This window comes from Pipistrellus hanaki (genome assembly GCF_964339955.1).
Source record: "Pipistrellus hanaki genome assembly, chromosome: 1".
Taxonomy (NCBI): domain Eukaryota; kingdom Metazoa; phylum Chordata; class Mammalia; order Chiroptera; family Vespertilionidae; genus Pipistrellus; species Pipistrellus hanaki.
The window spans coordinates 210,207,078-210,225,288 of record NC_140503.1 but is presented as its reverse complement, the minus strand read 5'-3'; the positions used below and the strand labels follow the sequence as shown (position 1 = coordinate 210,225,288).

Genomic DNA, 18,211 nt, shown 5'->3' with positions numbered 1-18,211 from the left:
TCAGGGGCAGAGCCGGTGGGTCCTGTGGGGCACAGGCTGCTGGCGTCCAGGCTCCCTCAGGAGGACGGGTCCGAGGGCGGCGGTGCGGCCCCCAGAGCGATGGAGGAACTCCGGGCCTCTCCTCCAGCTGAAAGCCTCGCTCACAGCCTCCCCCAGGCACGGCGGGCGGAAGGGCCTCTGTGAGGGCGACGGCTGTGGCCCAGGTGCTCCTGGGTGCTCTGTGGCGGCTGCAGGACCCAGCCCTGCCTGCTGAGTGTCTCGGAGTGGGCCGTCCTTGGGCAGCCCCCAGCCCCACCTGCACCAGCCTGGAGCCCCATCATCCTGGGACCCCGGACTCATACCTGCTGCAGAGCCCCACATCCACTCAGCTCCAGGCGAGTCCCATTCCCAGGCCCTGTGCCCTCACCGGCCCCCCTCCGCCCCTCCCGGTCTTCCAGGCTCAGGGAGGCTTTGGGCCTCTTGGCGGGCTGGGCCCCTGGGCCCTGAGGCCTGTCCTTGTGGGTGTGGGAGGGGGTGCGGCCACGTGCTCACTGAGGGCACCAAGCAGGAAGTGCTCATTCCCCTGCTTGGGCCACGGAGCCACAGAGAAGCTCTCAACCACGCTGGCAGCCCCCGACCCGCACGTGGTCACGGCTCATTAAACCCAGCGGCCGCCCACAGCAGGGTCTGAAGGCGAGACCTGGCCCGGAAGGCGCTGAGCAGCCCGGGAAGATGGTGTGGCCAGGCAGGGCCCTGGGAGGGGGGTCCTGAGTGGGTGGCTGGTGGGAAGGCAGCACAAGAGGGGTCTCGTGGGAGAGGGGCGTGGGGAGAGGGGACCCGGGTCCTGGGTGGGCCCTGGCCCTGGCTGGACTGTCTCTGGGGCCTGAGGCGCCAGTGTGAGCGGACTGTCCCCCACGGGCTCGGTCTTGGACTGTGAGTAAAACAGGATGAGGAACCGCGAAGACCAGGACGGGGAGCGCTGTCTCCCACGGAACAGCGTCACACTGAGCGATGGGGAGTCAGCCATGGGCACAGCGTCACGTTCGTCACAGACGACAGTCACCAGGCCGATGTGCTGGCCAGCCTGCGGTGGGGGTAGGGGGTCAGGGCACGCTCTGCCGGGGCTCCTCAGGCTCGGCCCCACCTCCCGCTGTGCACTGTCTGCCCGGAAAGGCCCCGGGTGCAGGGGCCAGGAAGGTAGTTCCAGGCCCAGGAAACCAGGCTTTATTTGGGGGCACTGCCAGGGCGCTGCCCTGAGGAGCGGACCGCCCGCCCGCTGCCTCTCGAGAGCTGTGGTGGGCGCGTGGCGGGCACGGAGGACGTCACCTCCTGGGTGGGAAGCCCCCGAGGCCGGCAGACCCTGCGGAGCACAGACAGAGACGCTGTGAGCACCGCCAGCTCCGAGGCCCCAGGGAAGCTCAGACACGAGGACCACGTGCTGCCACACCCCCACGTGGTCACGCGCGCTCCAGGGAAGGCCGTGGTCCTTGCCTGACTGCTGCCTCTGCAGGAGCCCCGAGATGCTGATGGGCGGCCTGGGTGCCGGGGCCGAGCCCCCTCCTCCCGCTCTGCCGGCCGCCTGGAGGCCGAGGCTTTGGGACGACCCCCAGCCGGTCATCAGCACGGGTGGGATCCTAGGAGCAAGGTCACAAAGTCACCGGTGCTTCAAAGAACCTTGGCAACATGATACTTTGACTTTTAAAGGCCACGTGTAGATTAACACACACGTACCCGGGGCCAGGAGGCCACGCCCTGGACTTGGGCGGTGGCACCAGGACAGCAGAACAGGCTCTGATGCCTGTGGCTGCCCCTCACCAGGGCCCGCCTGCTCTCAGCGGGCCCTCCACTGCCGTCCTCTGTGCTGGTGCCCCAAATCAGGAGTCACAATCCCTGTGCGAGGGCCAGTCCCCAGGCAGTAGATGGGGTGAGGGGGGGTCCCAGGCAGTGGGCGGGTAAGGGGGGCCAGTCCCCAGGCAATGGCGGGGTGAGGGGGGATGGGTCCCAGGCAGTAGATGGGGTGAGGGGGGATGGGTCCCAGGCAGATGGGGTGAGGGGGGATGGGTCCCAGGCAGTGAGCGGGGTGAGGGGGGATGGGTCCCAGGCAGTAGATGGGGTGAGGGGGAATGGGTCCCAGGCAGTGGGTGGGTGAGGGGGAGGCCAGGTCCCAGGCAGTGGCGGGGTGAGGGGGGATGGGTCCCAGGCAGTGGGCGGGGTGAGGGGGGATGGGTCCCAGGCAGTAGATGGGGTGAGGGGGGATGGGTCCCAGGCAGTGGGCGGGGTGAGGGGGGATGGGTCCCAGGCAGTAGATGGGGTGAGGGGGGATGGGTCCCAGGCAGTGGGCGGGGTGAGGGGGGATGGGTCCCAGGCAGTAGATGGGGTGAGGGGGGATGGGTCCCAGGCAGTGGCGGGGTGAGGGGGGATGGGTCCCAGGCAGTGGGCGGGGTGAGGGGGGATGGGTCCCAGGCAGTGGGCGGGGTGAGGGGGGATGGGTCCCAGGCAGTGGGCGGGGTGAGGGGGGATGGGTCCCAGGCAGTGGGTGGGTGAGGGGGGACAGGTCCCAGGCAGTGGGTGGGTGAGGGGGGATGGGTCCCAGGCAGTGGGTGGGTGAGGGGGGATGGGTCCCAGGCAGTGGGTGGGTGAGGGGGGATGGGTCCCAGGCAGTGGGTGGGTGAGGGGGGACAGGTCCCAGGCAGTGGGTGGGTGAGGGGGGACAGGTCCCTGGGCGGGTGGGGGGCTGGCCCAGGCCTGCATGGGGGCTGCTCTCAGGCAGAGGGTGGGTTGCCTCATGCATGGGGGCCGTGGGCACAAGGGTGGCTCTGGGCTGGGGAGGATGCGAAGGCCACGGCTGGGTGGTGGCAGGCCGTCAGGTATGCACGTGGCCTTTGGCATGGGGAACCAAGGAGCTCTGGGAGGGGTGAGGGGCAGAGCCCTGCGCAGATGCAGCCCATGTCTCAGGCAATGGGCTGGGCCGTGGGTTATGCTCTGTTCACGGGGTGGCAAACAGCAGCCCACAGGCCCAACCGGCTCCTGCCTCTGTCAGCTGCTGTCGGGACGCAGATGTGCCATTGGCTCCCCGCCCGCCTGCGAACCCCGAGAGGAGACACTGCAGCCATGCAGGGCGCCTGGGAGCTGCTACAACAGGAACAGCTGAGCGCATTTTAACTTGAGAAAAGCGAACCATACGTGGTCCACACGGCATGGCCCCCAGCGCACAGCGGGCTGGAAGGCCGCACCGAGCCCTCCTTTCTCACCCCTCATCCCCCCAGAACGTCCTTCGGGAGCTGCCGGGACCTACCTGAGCGCCTGGGACCCGCTGGTGTGACCTGGCGTCAGGCTGAGCTGCTGAGGGCCGAGGTGGGAGATGCTGCCTGTGGGCATGTAGGGGCTTGTGGGTAACCGTAGTCAACAGTGCTGAGGGACTCGAGGCCCCAGCAGGTCACCACTGTGTGTCCGAGCGCAGTGCCCCAGGCCGGGGGGCCCGCCCTCTGGTGGCCCGGCGTCCGGCTCTCCTTGGGCTCTGGGGGCTCGGGCTGAGCCGTGGGCGCAGGGTCTGCTAAGGCGCGTGGCATGGAGGCGGAACCCCTCAAGTGGCGCTTAGGGCAGATGGAGGGGCCCCCGGGGCCTCAGCCCAGCAGAGACAGCCAGAGTGCCGCTGACCCAGGGCCCGAGCCATGGCCTGAGGCTTTCGTGCAGGAAGCAAGGCTATTGGATGCGGCCGGGCAGACCTGCCTCCGAACACCTGGCACCCAGGAGGGGGTCAGCGCGGGCGTGGGAGCCTCGTCTCCCTGCGCCACCAGGAGAGGCGGAGCAGGCGCCGGATGCTGTGAGGCGCGGGGGCAGGGGCGGGGGGATGGACGGACACGCTGACGGCGGCCCTCGGGCATGGCCTGGAGGGTGCGATCACACACCCTCAGTCTGGGTGAGGGAGGGACTCACCCATGCGTCCGTCCTGGGGAGGACTGATCAGGGACACTCTGGTGGGGCCAGCTGGCTCGGGCTAAGGATGGGAAGAGGACAGTGGGTCACGAGAGCCCCTCGCCAGCCTGCGTCCCGCCTGGCCGGGGCTGCTGGGACGGAGCCCGCGAGACAGGGTGTCCCCCTGGCCCCCCAGTGCCCCTGGCACTACAGCAGTGAGGGGACAAGGGGCTTGCTAGGTGCTTCTAATAATTTCAGAACAGAGAAAAAGTTAGACATTTTAAAATCCCGAGTAAATCCTCATTTTTGGTGCAAAACTGTCACCTGGAAACGCAGGTGCTGATGACGGGGCCTGGTACTACCCGGGCAGGGCCCGCGTGCCAGGCACATGCCAGCACCACCCATGTTTCTCTCTCGGTGAAGCTGACCACCTCCTCACCGACAGGTTGTCAGGTCCTGGATTCACTCAGCCGCCTCCCACCACTTGCCCAGATGGAGGCAGCCCACCATGTGTCCCATGCCAGTGTGGCCCTGCCTCCTGTGGCAGCATGGTTGGGAAGGAGCGGCCACGGTCTGGAAGGAGCAGCCACAGTCAGAAGGAGCAGCCACGGTCTGGAAGGAGCGGCCACGGTTGGGAAGGAGCGGCCACGGTCGGGAAGGAGTGGTCATGGTTGGAAAGGAGCAGCCATGGTCAGGACTGAGCGGCCACGGTCGGGAAGGAGCGGCCACGGTCGGGAAGGAATGGCCACGGTCAGGACTGAGCGGCCACGGTCGGGAAGGAGCGGCCATGGTAGGGAAGGAGCGGCCACGGTCGGGAAGGAGTGGCCACGGTCGGGAAGGAGTGGCCATGGTCAGGACTGAGCGGCCACGGTCGGGAAGGAGCGGCCATGGTCGGGAAGGAGCGGCCACAGTCGGGAAGGAGCAGCCACGGTCGGGAAGAAATGGCCACGGTCGGGAAGGACGGGGTGGCCACGGTTGTTAGCATTGAGAAGCAGGAGGCGCTGAAGGTGCAGGCAACATGACACACGGGACCAGACGACTCACCCTTCTCAGCGGGGAGGGCGTGAGGTCTACCTCCATGGGCTCTGCTCTGTGAACGACAGCGGACAGTTACTGCCTGAACCCCGACGATGCCCAGGACACCCGTCTCCATGCTCCTCCTCACGCTGGCCCTCAGTCACCTCCCGCTCAGCTTCTGTCAGACCAACTCAGCCCACGGGGAGGGAGGGCTCTGAGCTCTGGGGAGGCCCCGCCTGACGGCCTCCTCTGCCATGTCTGCTCCTCCCGGTCCTCCAGGCACCCCGGAGGTGCGGCATCTCGTCTGCCTCTGGTCCACTCCTGCTGGGCCCACTGCACTCAATCAGCGCTCGCAGGGCCAGCTCTTTTGCTTACTGCTCAAGACTGACAGAGAAGCATGCCCTGGCTTCCCCATAGGAGAAAGGGCAGGGAGGGAGGGAGGGAGAGGGATAGGAGGAGGGAATTGATCGCTGAGTCACTTTCTGGCTGAGTGCCAGAGCCCGGCTGCCCGGGAGACACAGGCACGGGCAGCTCGGAGATGCCGCCAGGGCCTCCTGTGCTGCGTGTGGACCCAGCTCCCGGCATTTCAAGGAAAAGCAGGTGGAGGAGGGATGCTCTCAGGGACCGGCCGCCAGGGGTGTCCCCTGTGGCAGATTTGTTTCTGAGCCGCCCTGGGCATCCTGACCCCAGTGGAGAGGAGAGGCCCACCCAAGTCACAGGACCACTCCTCCACCTGCTGCTAGGCCATAGGGACAGGGCTGGGCCAGCCCCCAGGCCTTGGCGGTGAGTAAGAGCCGCTGCGGGCGAGCTCCTGGGGCCTGTGCTGAGCGTCAGAACTTGGGGACCTGGAGGGTGGAGGCAGCAGGAAGAGTGTGGGAAGGCAAAGAAGGACCTGCAGCTCCTGTGTGTGGCCGCTGACCCAGGCCCCAGGCCCCCGTCCCCCCAGCTCCCAGCCCTGCGCACACACCTCTCGGAGGAGGCGGAGGAGCCGGGTGGCCTGGGGAGTTGTCCACGGGGCTCTGCTGAGGAAGCTGTGACAAAACACCGCAGGGTGAGGGCGCGCCTGCCCTGGGCTCTGCCCTGGCGTGTCCTCGGCTCGCCACGCAGTGGGCCGCCACTTACTAGAAACCGGACTCGGCATCGCGCTGAGGGCTGTGCGCTGGGACGGCCTCATGCTGAACAGATGGGGAAGGAGTTGGTAAACCATAAGAGCTGTTCCCCCTCAGTCCCTCCCCAACCCCAGGCCCAGAGGACGCTGCAGGGACCGCCAGGCAGGAACGCTCTGCTGTGAGCGCCAGCCGGGAGGCAGGCCTGGCCTCGCGAGGGTTCGGGGGCGGACACAGGCAGCCGGCAGACACAGTGACCAGATGGCCCGACGGCTGAACAGAGCAGGGACATGAGCTCGAGGGAGAGGCGAGAGCAGAAGGGCTGGAGCCTGAAGGACGCCCGCAGGCGTCAGGTGCCTTTCAGGGAGGGCCAGCCTGCAGGCAGGAGGCACAGACAACACTGCTGGGACTCAGAGGGCCACAGCCAGGAAGGGATGGCTGGGACGTTCCAGAATGACGAGATGGTTGCCCAGAGGGAAAGCAGGTTGTACAAAGGGGACAAATACGAGGGCCCTGTGCGCCCCTGCACCCCGTCTTGTTCCAAGCAGCACCCCGGGGGGCCTGTCCCAGCGAGGGCTGGGTGCACCCTCGGAAAGCAGCCCACGAGAGCGGCATGTGGGCAGAGGCCAAGTGGGACAGCGTGCCCAGCTCCACTGTGGCCCGGGGAACCGGGCGGGCACCTGCACACACAGCCGGCCGACAGCAGGCCCCGCCCTTGCCTTCACGGGAACGTGTCGCACACGGGGCTTCTGAGTGTTCAGCCGTCCCACAGCACTGCCCTCCCCGACCCCTACACCGTGCACGGACGGCAGCCTGTGCTCACCCTCCATGAGCCAGAGGACAGGATGTCCCTGGGAAGCCACTCCTCTCTGCTGTGTGCTCTCCTCTGTCCCCAGACGGCCCACCGCCCCTCTGCCCGGCAGTTTCTGGGGAGCAGGGCCTGGTGAGGGCCGTGGCCTGGGAGGCAGCGCAGACGCCTGGCTGGGCTCTGGGGCGTGGGGGAGGGTGGAGGGTGTGGGTGTGGGTGGAGACCTACCTTTGTAGCTGCTCCACCCGCAGCATGGCCTTCCTGAGGGACTCCTCCAGCCTGTTGATCTGAGACACGCAGGGACTCGGTTACAAGTGACAGTGCAAAGAACCGGCCCTCAGTTCTTACACCTGAGCTGGGAGGAGCTGCAGGGGCAGATGGTGGTGGCCAGGTGCGGATTCTACCCACAGGCGCCGGGGCTGGGCAGTGACACGTACCCTCTGGCAGACCCACCAAGGCCTGGCCTGGGACATGTCAGGAGGGCTGCCAGCAGGAGACACCAGCACTGGAGGGCCAGGCCTCAGGGCAGTGACGGCTCACACCTGCCCTTGGCACACAGAGAGGTCACGGCCATGGGATGGACACCAGCTTGCTTCCACACTCGAGGGTGTGGCTGTAGGACCCGTGGCTTCAAAGCTAGGCCGTACTCATTCCATAATCTTCAATTTTTTTAAAAAAAATGACCAATAGAGAATTGTCTAAGCTGCTCTGAGGCCCAGACATCACTCCCGGCCAGGTGAGGCAGCAGTCAGGTGAGGCAGCAGCCCTGGGGTGTGTCCTGTGGGCGTGGCCTCAGCACAGGAAGCTGACCTTGCCCCTTTGCCCTCTGCTGGTCCCTGTCCCTCCAGGAGGCCTGTCCCAACCAGCTAACGCTGCCTTGAATGAAGCTTCCTTTCGGAGTGACCCTGCCTTCACGTAGCTCACATCAGGGAAGGAGGGTGTGTGTCGGGGAAATGAGCAGGCGTTTCGAGCCTCCCAAGTAAGCGCTCATCAGAGTCGCTTCATGGAAAAGTGCGAGGTGAGGGGGGGCACCATGGTCAGAAGTGAACCATGGTGACCACTGGCCCTGAGCATCGCTGGGCAGGCAGGAACCGTGCAAGGGGCTGAGGGTCCACGGGACAGATGCCCACCCCCAGCACTCCCCGCTGAGACGTGGGGTTGGTCACATGAGGTGGAGATGGGGTTTACCTTTTCTCTGTAGAAGGCCGACAGCCTCTTTCTGTGTTTCTCTTGAAATTCTGCAATCTGGGAAGATGACACGGGTCGGCTGCTGCAGTGACAGCCACGCCGTGCTTCCCACACCGCTGCTGCCTGCTGGCCGGGCCGCCTGTGTCTGCACGACCGTCACCCCGCCACACGCCGAGTGCAGGGGCACGCTCACACCGGGCACCGTCTCTCTCTACCACCCCCCCCCTCCGCCATGCACGTGGAGAGGGCCAGGTGGGCGGGAGCTGTGCCGGGCTGGGAGCTCCCTTGCACGCGGAGTGCACGTGGTCTGGAGGTGGTCCCAGCGCTGCCAGCCGTTTGACCGGGGAGGAAGCACTGTCCCGTCAGTGACAGTATCAGACACCGAGCGGGAAAGCCCCTCCGGCTCCTGCACTTCGGAGGTGGAGCAGGTTGATGGACACGAGGGGGGGGGGGGTGGTGTCCCAGGCTCACCTTCAAGTTACTGAGGACCCCTAAGAGCTCTGCTCAGGTGGGTTTTACCTGTCGATGTTCCCTCACTGAGTTAATACTGAGACGAATGTAAAGTAACAGCAAGTGAGCTGCCATCCCTGGTGTCTAGACTCTGGAATCCCAGGTGGCACTGGGACAGACATGACGCCCAGAGGCCTGGCTGCTTCCATGGCCTCTCTCCACCTGGGCGGGGCCTCTCTCCACCTGGGCAGGGTGTGGGCCCCACCCCCATCCCCCAAATGGAGGCACCCTGATTCCTCCTGAGGCTGCCCGAGGCTCTGCCTGCAGGTCTGAGTGCTATGGGGAGGGTGTCCCAGCTCACCATCACCGTAGCTTCTGGGTCCCGGGGACCTGGCCCGAGAGGCCCCTGGGGATGTGCAACGAAGTCGGTCCATGTCCCTGCTTGGCGGTTGCCTTGTGCCCAGGCCGTGTGCTGGGGCATCCAGGCCCCCAGGAGTCTGCAGGGTGGAGGGGCACAGCCCTGACCCTGTGGGCACTGTGTCCGAGAGCAGCCCCCAGGGCAAGGGCAGTCCTGGGGCTGACATGTCTGTCTCCAAGAGCACAAGCCAGCGGCTGAGAATGGCCAGGCCTGAGTGTGGTCGCTCAGCCTGCTGCTCGGCCTCTTCAGGGAGGGGTGGGGAGGGCAGCACTGCTATCAGAGGGGAGGCAGGATGGGCGGGCGGAGAGGGCTGCTCTCCGGACAGCTCCTTGGACAGCCTGATGGACCAGGAGGTCAGACTGGCATCGGAACCAGGTTGGGGACTGACTCAACCTCAGAGGCTGGGGCTGGGGAGCACGCCTGCAGCCAAGAGGCTCAGGGTCAGATACTGCAGCCACAGCGCCATGACCCAGATGCCTGCCATCAGCCGGGCGTCCTGACCAAAGGACCTGTCACCCCGGGTCCAAAATCGTTTGGACAAAAATAAAAAGGATCCCAGCGAGATCACTGGCCCTGGGTCCTCGGGAAACGGGTTCCCATGGTGACGGGCACGTGTGCCCGAGGAGAAGGCGCCCACGCACCTGGGAGGTCTCCTTGGAGTACTTCTTGCACAGGCCGTCTATGCCCACGAACAGAGCCTGGATCCCTGGGTCCGTCTGGAAGAGAAAGACTCCAGCTGCTCGCTGCCCTGGCACACGCTCAGGGCGTGATGCAGAGGCAAATGGAGGCCAGAGTGAGCCTCGGGACCAGCGCTTCCCTCGCTGTCGCCAGCAGGCACGGGGCTCCGGGGGCTGTGGGTGAGGGCAGCGGTGGAGCCCTCTGGGCCGCAGGTCCCTCCCTGTCAGAAGGAGCCCAGGCCTCTGGGGAGGGCTCAGGGCGGAGGGGAAGCCAAGCACAGAGGAAACACTGCGTCAGGGAGGGAGTGCTGAGGAGCCTCCAGCAGTCAGTCCTTCAAGAAGCAACATGAACTGGAGGAAAGCGGGTTCAGAAGCGGTGCTGCCCACTCCAGAGTAACCCCCCATACCCCACCCCTGCCCCCCAGCACCCACAGCGGCCCACAGCGACAGCCATCGGGGGCAGAGGCGTGGGAGGACACCCTGAGAGGGACAGGGACAGGGACAGGCGGGGACAAACAGCCCGGATGAGGACAGCAGACCCAGCAGATGCCGGAGCCGTCCCCTTGCGGCCCGGCCCGGCCCCGGCCCCGGGGCCCGGCCCCGGCATCGTGGCCCGGCCCCGGCATCGTGGCCCGGCCCCGGCATCGTGGCCCGGCCCCGGCATCGTGGCCCGGCCCCGGCATCGTGGCCCGGCCCCGGCATCGTGGCCCCGGCATCGTGGCCCCGGCCCCGTGGCCCCGGCATCGTGGCCCGGGCCCAGATCGGTGTGAGCACGTCCTCCTCAGCACCCGGCGTGCCCAGGCCCCACCAAAGCCAAGTGAAGCTAAGTGCAGGGAGGACACCTGATGGACTTGAAGCTAGAAAATGTCCTGGAAGGCTGTGCCTGGCCCTGAGCCGCCGCCAGACCTTGGAGGGAGAGGCCACACAGGGTGTCTGGACAGCTGGGTCCCTGGACCGACCCTTGCAAGTCACACGCAGGTGGACCTCAGGCGGGGCAGGGACTCCAGGTGCCCGTGAGCCCTGCTCTGCACCAACTCAGCCTGCCACCCTGGCCTCGCCCCACACCTCAGAGCCTGGTTCCGGACCCAGGAGAGAGCATGCCTTCTGAGGACCTGGGGGCCAGGCCACAGAAAATGGGGAGCGCCCACAGAGCGTGGCAGCCTGTGCTCAGGAATAGGGAGAAGTTACACACAGATTATCACACAGTGAAGACACCGTGGACAGGATCCTGTGTGGACAGGCAGGTGTGGCTTCACTCTACGTGGACAGGGACCCTGAGGGGGATTGGGTGTAGGGAGCAGAGGCTGAGTACCTCCACTCTGATAACAGCCCCTGCACAGGTTTTGGGTCTCCCTGAAGCTCAGCAGGATACCACAGGACAGCCAACCCGTGAAAAGCCACAGCAAACGGAGCTTGTCATCCAGACACAGGAAGCATTCATGCCCAGGAAAGCAGGCTAACCAGTGCAATATGCATCACAATGCAGGCAACCAGGGGCCCTCGGGAGAGCCGTCACCAATGGCCTCAATGAAGGATGGACAAAAGGAATTCCCCAGGGCAGAAAGTGACCCTCAGGGGCGTCAGGGAGACTGGCAGCGGGGGAGCCGGAGGAAGCGGGGCGTGGGAACCTGGGCTTCGGTGGCGATCTGGGCAGCGATGTCTGTGGGCTGTACATCTCTGGTAGAGAAAAAGGTGCTTGGGCAGCATTAGAAACTGTGGGAAGGAGGAAGTGGAGTCAGAGCATCCAGGCCCTCCCGGAGGACGGGAGGGTGGGAGCCTGTCCGACTTTAAAGGCAGCTGTGTGTGTGTGCTCAGGCATCCCTGATCCGGGCGAGTTGCTCAGATTGTGCAGAATTCGCTGAGCTGTGCCCTTTTACGGTGTGTACTTCCTGCATCAGTGAAGGCTAGTAGAAATGGTAACTACAACCCCAATATTTCTAAATTAACCAACATACCCATGGTCACAGGAATAATTGAGGAGAAATGTGAATTGTCTTGTTCAGGCAAGGATGAGCACAGACGGAGGGCCGGCCTGGGGTGGCAACAGGAGGAAGACAGGTGTGGAGTGATATGAGCACCATCTTACAGAGCGAACAGAAGCAATGAGAAGAGAGAACACAAAAGGGCAAACAACAGGTGTACAATAAAGATACACAGAAACAAGCGTTAGTTCTTTGAAAATACGAATAAAGGTCAACAAGCACTGGACAAGACTATTCAAGAAAAGGAGAGAAGGCACAACCACCACCATTAAAATGAAAAAACGCGTTTCACTGCAGACCTTCCGACACTAAGACCCCGAGGCCTGAACCCGGTGGGGCAGGACGTTCAGACTCTGAGATGAAGGGCCGCGCTCCTGGTGAACGCTCGCTTGGGTCGCCTGAGGAGAGGGAGGCACGCTGAGCGGTCACATGTCTGCACACAAGTGCAGTCCCTGTGAGAACCTTCCCCACATCCCTCCCCGGTGCAGGCAGTTTCACCCGAGAATGCCACCACGTTTTACGAATAAGCCCATCGCGAGAGGAGCGGGCGAGGCCCAGCTGCTTCCACGAGGCTCGCCGCCCGAAGCCTGGAGAGGGCCTGGGAGAGAGGGCCACGTGGACACGGGTGCATGGCGTCCAGCTCATCCAGACCACGCACCAGCTGCCCTGCACCAGGCCGGACCTATTCCGGGAGCTAGTGTGGGTTTCAAGCTCAAAAAACAAATGCAATTCGCCACACTGACAAAATAAAGTAGGAAAACCAAATTATAGGCTCAACACCATTTAGTAAAAAAAAAGCTGTTAGGTAAAGCTCAACACCGTTCATGATAAAAACTTAGCAAAAAACCCACGCCGCACACAGCACCGCACGGAAACACTCCATTGACCCCGAAGCCAGGGGAGAGCCCCGGTGTCTGTGCTCCACACAGCACGAGTCCAGGCTGAGCAGGGGAGACAAACACAGAGGGACTGTGGACAGACCCACAGCTGAGCCGAGAGTTACCAGGTGCACATAGGAGGCCAGCAGGTGCAAGTTCATAGACAAGACTGGATTGTGCTCGGCCGGTGTGCTCAGTGGTTGGGCATTAACACAGGAACCAAGAGGTCACGTGCCTGGGTTTGCGGGTTCATGCCAGAAGGGGGCGTGTAGGAGGCAGCCCATTGATGTTTCTCTCTTTCTCTCCCTTCCTCTCTCTAAAAATAAAAATAAAATAAAAAACAATAAAAACATATTTAAAGGGCTATGCAGTCACCTTTACAGAGTGTGGGTGTGCCCACAACCTGTCGCCTAAGAAAACACCATTTTCATAAGAATAAACCCGAGTAGCGCACACAGCCCGGACGCTCCACTCCTGCTGCTGCCTTTGGGCAACAGTGTCTGGGGCTTCCCCCTCCTCCACTGGGATCTTTTGTATCATTTGCATAATGTGTAATTGTTATAGGTTAAAACATCAGATCAAATACACATCTGGGGAGCCTAAGTGTAAAGAGGACAATTATGTGTAACTGAATTTAAAGCGAACAAGTTAAATTCATGTATTTTACAAAGAGAACAAAAGACACTGTTTTAAGCCTACTGCAACAGCAATCCATTTAAAACCTACTTTTCTCCAATCCTCTTAACTAGATACAACAGCTGTGAAAAACCAAACTCGATCACCTTTTGTTGTTGTTACTCCTCACCTGAGGTATTTTTTTCTATTGATTTTTAGAGGGAGTGGAAGGGAGGGAGGAAGGGGGAAGAATAAGAGAGGGGAAGAGAGAGAGAGAGAGAGAGGGAGAGAAACGTTGATGTGAGAGAGATCAATTGGTTCAATTCCCATGTCCTGACTGGGGCTGGAAATTGAACCTGCAACCCACGTATGTGCTCTCCACTGGGATTTGAACTCACAACCTTTGGTGCATGGGCTGACACGCTAAACATTGAGCACACCGGCCAGGGCTCCATCACCTTAAGGAGCTTGTATTGCACTGAAGAAATCCATGCAACACATTTTCATTCCCAGGCACATTGCACAGCAAATGACCAATAGGCCAACCTACAACTAAGAAGGCTGTATGAAGTCTCCCAAACCAAATCCTAACGATACTTAGAGATTCTGTAAGACCTTCCAGTTAACTGACAAAATGAACGAAATTTTAGACACCACAAGTGACTAAAAATTGAATCTCAAATGGGAAGGGAAACACGGTGATCAATATTCAGAGTAGCCAAAACCAGCGTGGCTCAGTGGATAGAGCGTCAACCTGCGGACTGAGGGGTCCCAGGTTCCATTCCGGTCAAGGGTATGTACCTTGGTTGTGGGAACATCCCCAGTGAGGGGTGTGTAGGAGGCAGCTGATGGATGTTCCTCTCTCATCTATGTTTTTGATTCTCTATCCCTCTTCTTCCTTTCTCTCTGTAAAAAGTCAATAAAATATTTTAAAACAAATATTCAGAGTACATGCTGCAGTTTTCAACTTACATGTTTCGAAAGTAAAACTGTTTGACAAGGAAGCTTACAAATCAAGCATTCGTCCTTTTTACCTATATGAAAAAAGAGCAGATGCTGTATTATCCTGGTCGGCAGTGCTTTTACACATGAATACAGACTAACAGGCAGGATTTTGGCCCTTACATTTTTTTCACCTTCAGACAGTGGGTGAGACTGGATGGAGTTGGAAGATTTATACAACTAGCAATCCTTTTCTTCCCTGTTTTCCAAAGATGCCCCCAAACAGCGACCCTGAGGGGACAGACTGCCTCCCCAGCCTCTGCCCCAAACCCAGAGCCCGCAGCACCTGCTCCTGGGGCTCCGCTGGAATCCCAGCTCCACCGCGTGGCGGGCGGCGCCAGCGCCAGCCTTTCCTCCCGCAGGCCCCGCCCCGCTCCCCGCAGCCTCGCTTCCTCCCCCAGCGGCGGGGCCCAGGCGGCAGCCCGCACCCAAAACCCGCTGCCGCCGGAGTCCCCTGACCCAGCTGGGAAGTGGGTCCCAGCACCGCGGGCTCTGCCGCCCTACGGGGTGTCCCCCATTCCTTCTGCGGGGTTCCTACGGGCTAAGAGTTGTGACCGGCTTCAGCGTCTCCACCCGTTCCCCCCACGGAGCGCAGCTCACCGCCCCTTCCCTCCGTCCGGGGGTGGGGGGTGGGGAGTGGAGGGGAACGCCCACCCCAGTCCCTTCATGCCCCCGCAGCGCTGACATCCCCATGTCCCTGCCACTGGCCCCACCATGTACTGGCCGCGCCACTCCCGACCTGCCCCCCATGGCCACGCCCCAACGGCCCCACCGAGCCCCCGCCGCCCCCCTTAGGCCCCGCCGCGCCCCCGAGGCCTGCTCCCCACAGCCCCGCCCCGGGCCCCCGGCGCGCCCACCTCTGCTCAGGCAGCCCTCGCAGTACACGTGGCCACAGCTGGTGAGGCTGAAGCGCGAGGCCCGGCCGGGCGGCTGGAAGCAGCCGTTACAGAACACCCAGCTGGCCATGCGTGCGGCCGCCGCCGCCACCACGCCACGCCGACGCACAGGCCACGCCGACGCACACGCTACGCCGACGCACACGCCACGCCGACGCACACGCCACGCAGACGCACACGCCACGCCGACGCGCACGCCCACGCCCACGCGGCCCACAGGTGAGGCCACAGCGGCCTGGGCTGGCCGGAAGTCCGGGCCTGCACTCAAGGCAGCTCTGCGCCTGCGCCCACAGCCTCGCACATGCGCACCAGCGGCCGGTGCTCCCGTCAAAACCCCAGCGAGACCCCCAGCCTGAGGGCGCGCGGGGGGTGGGGGGTGCTGTCTCCCCTACTCCGGCCGCTTCTGAGGGAGCAACAAGCGCCGAGGACCGGGACCTCCTCCCGGCGCGGGACTGTCCTGAGGGCAGTGGGCCGCAGGCCGGGCCTTCGCAAAGGTATGGTGTCAGCGTGGCCGCAGGGGCAGGTGAGGCCCAGGGGGGACCAGGGGGCCCCGCCTCTGCCTCTGTCAGTAACTGTGAGTGCAAGGGTGGGTCCTCGGGGCCAGGCAGGCCGGCGGGGACACGGGGTGGCCAGGGGTTCCGGAAGGTGATGGGAGGCCGGGCGCTGGAGGACAGGGAGGCGGGGCGCTGTGGGAGTTGCAGGGAGGAGGGGGCGCTGGGGGGGACCTGAGAGCCAGGTGCGCCGTGGGCAGTGGGCCGCGCCTCCTCGCGCACGCGGAGGGCCCGGCCGGGCTGGGTGCTGCCCCACGTGCGGCCATTCTCTCCGCAGCGGTGGGGGCCGCCGGCCTGCGGGGCCCGAGCTGTTCACGCCTCTCAGAGGCCCTGGGCGGTGGCTGCTGCGCAGGAGAGCGGTGTCTGGGGCAGGTTCAGGATGGCTCTGCGCTCAGCGTGGGCCGTCCTACTGTGGCTGTGAGCCCTGGGACGGGGCTGTGACCCCTGAGGCGTGGCTCTGACCTCTGGGACGGGGCTCTGACCCCTGAGATGTGGCTGTGACCCCTGTAACGTGGCTGTGACCCCTGGGATGGGGTTTGACCCTGTGACATGGCTGTGACCCCTGGGATGGGGTTTGACCCTGTTACGTGGCTGTGACCCCTGGAATGGGGTTTGACCCTGTGACATGGCTGTGACCCCTGGGATGGGGTTTGACCCTTTGACGTGGCTGTGACCCCTGGGATGGGGTTTGACCCTGTGACGTGGCTGTGACCCCTGGGATGGGGTTTGACCCTGTGACATGGCTGTGACCCCTGGGATGGGGTTTGACCCTTTGACGTGGCTGTGACTTCTGGGATGGGGTTTGACCCTGTGACGTGGCTGTGACCCCTGGAATGGGGTTTGACCCTTTGACGTGGCTGTGACCCCTGGGATGGGGTTTGACCCTTTGACGTGGCTGTGACCCCTGGGATGGGGTTTGACCCTGTGACATGGCTGTGACCCCTGGGATGGGGTTTGACCCTGTGACATGGCTGTGACCCCTGGGATGGGGTTTGACCCTGTGACATGGCTGTGACCCCTGGGATGGGGTTTGACCCTGTGACATGGCTGTGACCCCTGGGATGGGGTTTGACCCTGTGACATGGCTGTGACCCCTGGGATGGGGTTTGACCCTGTGACCCCTGGGATGGGGTTTGACCCTGTGACATGGCTGTGACCCCTGGGATGGGGTTTGACCCTGTGACATGGCTGTGACCCCTGGGATGGGGATGTGATTCCTGAGATGTGGCTGTGACTCCTGGGACATGGCCATGACCTGAGATGTGCCTAGTCCAAGCTGAGGTGTGTGCCTAGTGCAAAATAATATAAAATAATACCCACGTTCCCAAGCCCTCATGTGGGAAAAGGAGTGCAGTAACAATCTGTGCTATTTCTACGTAAGTGGTAACATTAAAAACACATTTGTATTGGTTTTAGAGAGAGAGAAAGGGAGAGGGAGAGACAGAAACAGCAACATTGATGGGCTGCCTCCTGCACGCCCCCTGCTGGGGGTGGAGCGCAACACAGGCATGTGCCCTGTTGGGGAATCCAAGACCTGGTGGTGCAGGGGTCTGTGCTCAACCACTTCGCCACACCCACCAGCAGTGGTAACATTTTAAAAAATATACTTTTTTTTTTAATTGATTTCAGAGAGGAAGGAAGAGGGAGAGATGGAAATATCAGTGATGAGAGAGATTCATTAATTTGCTGCCCCCTGCATGCCCCACACTGGGGATGGAGCCCAACCCAGGCTGTGTCCTGACTGGGAATCGAACCTGGGACCTCTTGGTCCATGGAACAATGCTCAATCTACTGAGCCACCACAGCTAGCCCATTTAAAAAAAAAATTATTGATTTTCTACAGAAAGGAAAGTAGAGGGAGAGCTAGAAACATCGATGATAGAGAAACATCGGGTCCTACCAGTGATGTGCCCTCAACCAAGATACATGCCCTTGACCAGAATTGAACCTGGGACCTTTCAGTCCGCAGGCTGACCCTCTATCCACTGAGCCAAACAGGTTTTGGCTGCTGGCCCATTTTTGATATAATGGGCTAAGTATGTGTCACTGGGGTTAATTTTGATGGTTTTTTAAAACCTTCGTTATGTGACAAGCAGAAAACTTCGGCTTTGCCTTGTGGCTGAGACTTCATTTCTGTTGGGCAGTGCTGGCATACGCCATTTGAACTAAGAACTGACGGTGCACTTACCCATCAAACCCAGGAGCCACGTTTCAAAGCAGCCTCTTATCAGTGTTAGAATTCTATAACCTCAACCTCTGACCACTGGAGTCATGTGATGTCGTTGACAGGTTCTTGGAAATTGTAACTTTAAACAAAGTGACATATAATGAAACATTTTTCTTATCAACATTATAACAAAACCAGAGGCCCAGTGCATGAATTCCTGCACCTTGAAAGGAACTGTGGGCTGCGAGGCTGTGGTGGCCACAGAGGCAAGTCTTGGCCCATCTTCCGCAGCCCCACCCAGCCCTTCCCACCAGGGCCTCAGGTCCCCTGTCTGCTGGAAGCCCTGCTCCTGTAGCCGCCGCTCCCACACACTGATGGCGCCGGCCCCACACCCGCTGACAGTGTGGAGCGATTGGGGTCAGCGCCAGCTGTGGGTGCAAGCCGCTGCTGCCCTGATTACCCCTCAGGAGCAGGGGGAGGGGGAGAATTCCTCAGGGTTGATCAGGGCCTGCAGCCGCCACTCACACTGGCTGACAGCACTGAGCAATCAGGGCCAGCACAG

General features: G+C 62.3%; 1 protein-coding gene across 1 annotated transcript; it reads right to left on the bottom strand.

Annotated features, from left to right (window-relative positions):
- On the bottom strand, window positions 1–15,005 carry RNF212 (ring finger protein 212; the record flags this gene model as incomplete). The annotated part of the gene is made up of 13 exons (XM_084881506.1): window positions 14,893–15,005; window positions 14,006–14,067; window positions 9,523–9,597; window positions 8,014–8,070; window positions 7,054–7,112; window positions 6,034–6,086; window positions 5,879–5,942; window positions 4,939–4,984; window positions 3,916–3,976; window positions 3,275–3,347; window positions 1,124–1,613; window positions 896–1,063; window positions 1–177 (listed from the first exon to the last, which is right to left on the bottom strand). The coding sequence occupies exons 1-13, from the start codon at window positions 14,999–15,001 to the stop codon at window positions 1–3; spliced, it is 1,494 nt and encodes a 497-aa protein (XP_084737632.1). The 5' UTR covers window positions 15,002–15,005.
- Window positions 15,006–18,211: the final 3,206 nt, after the last annotated feature.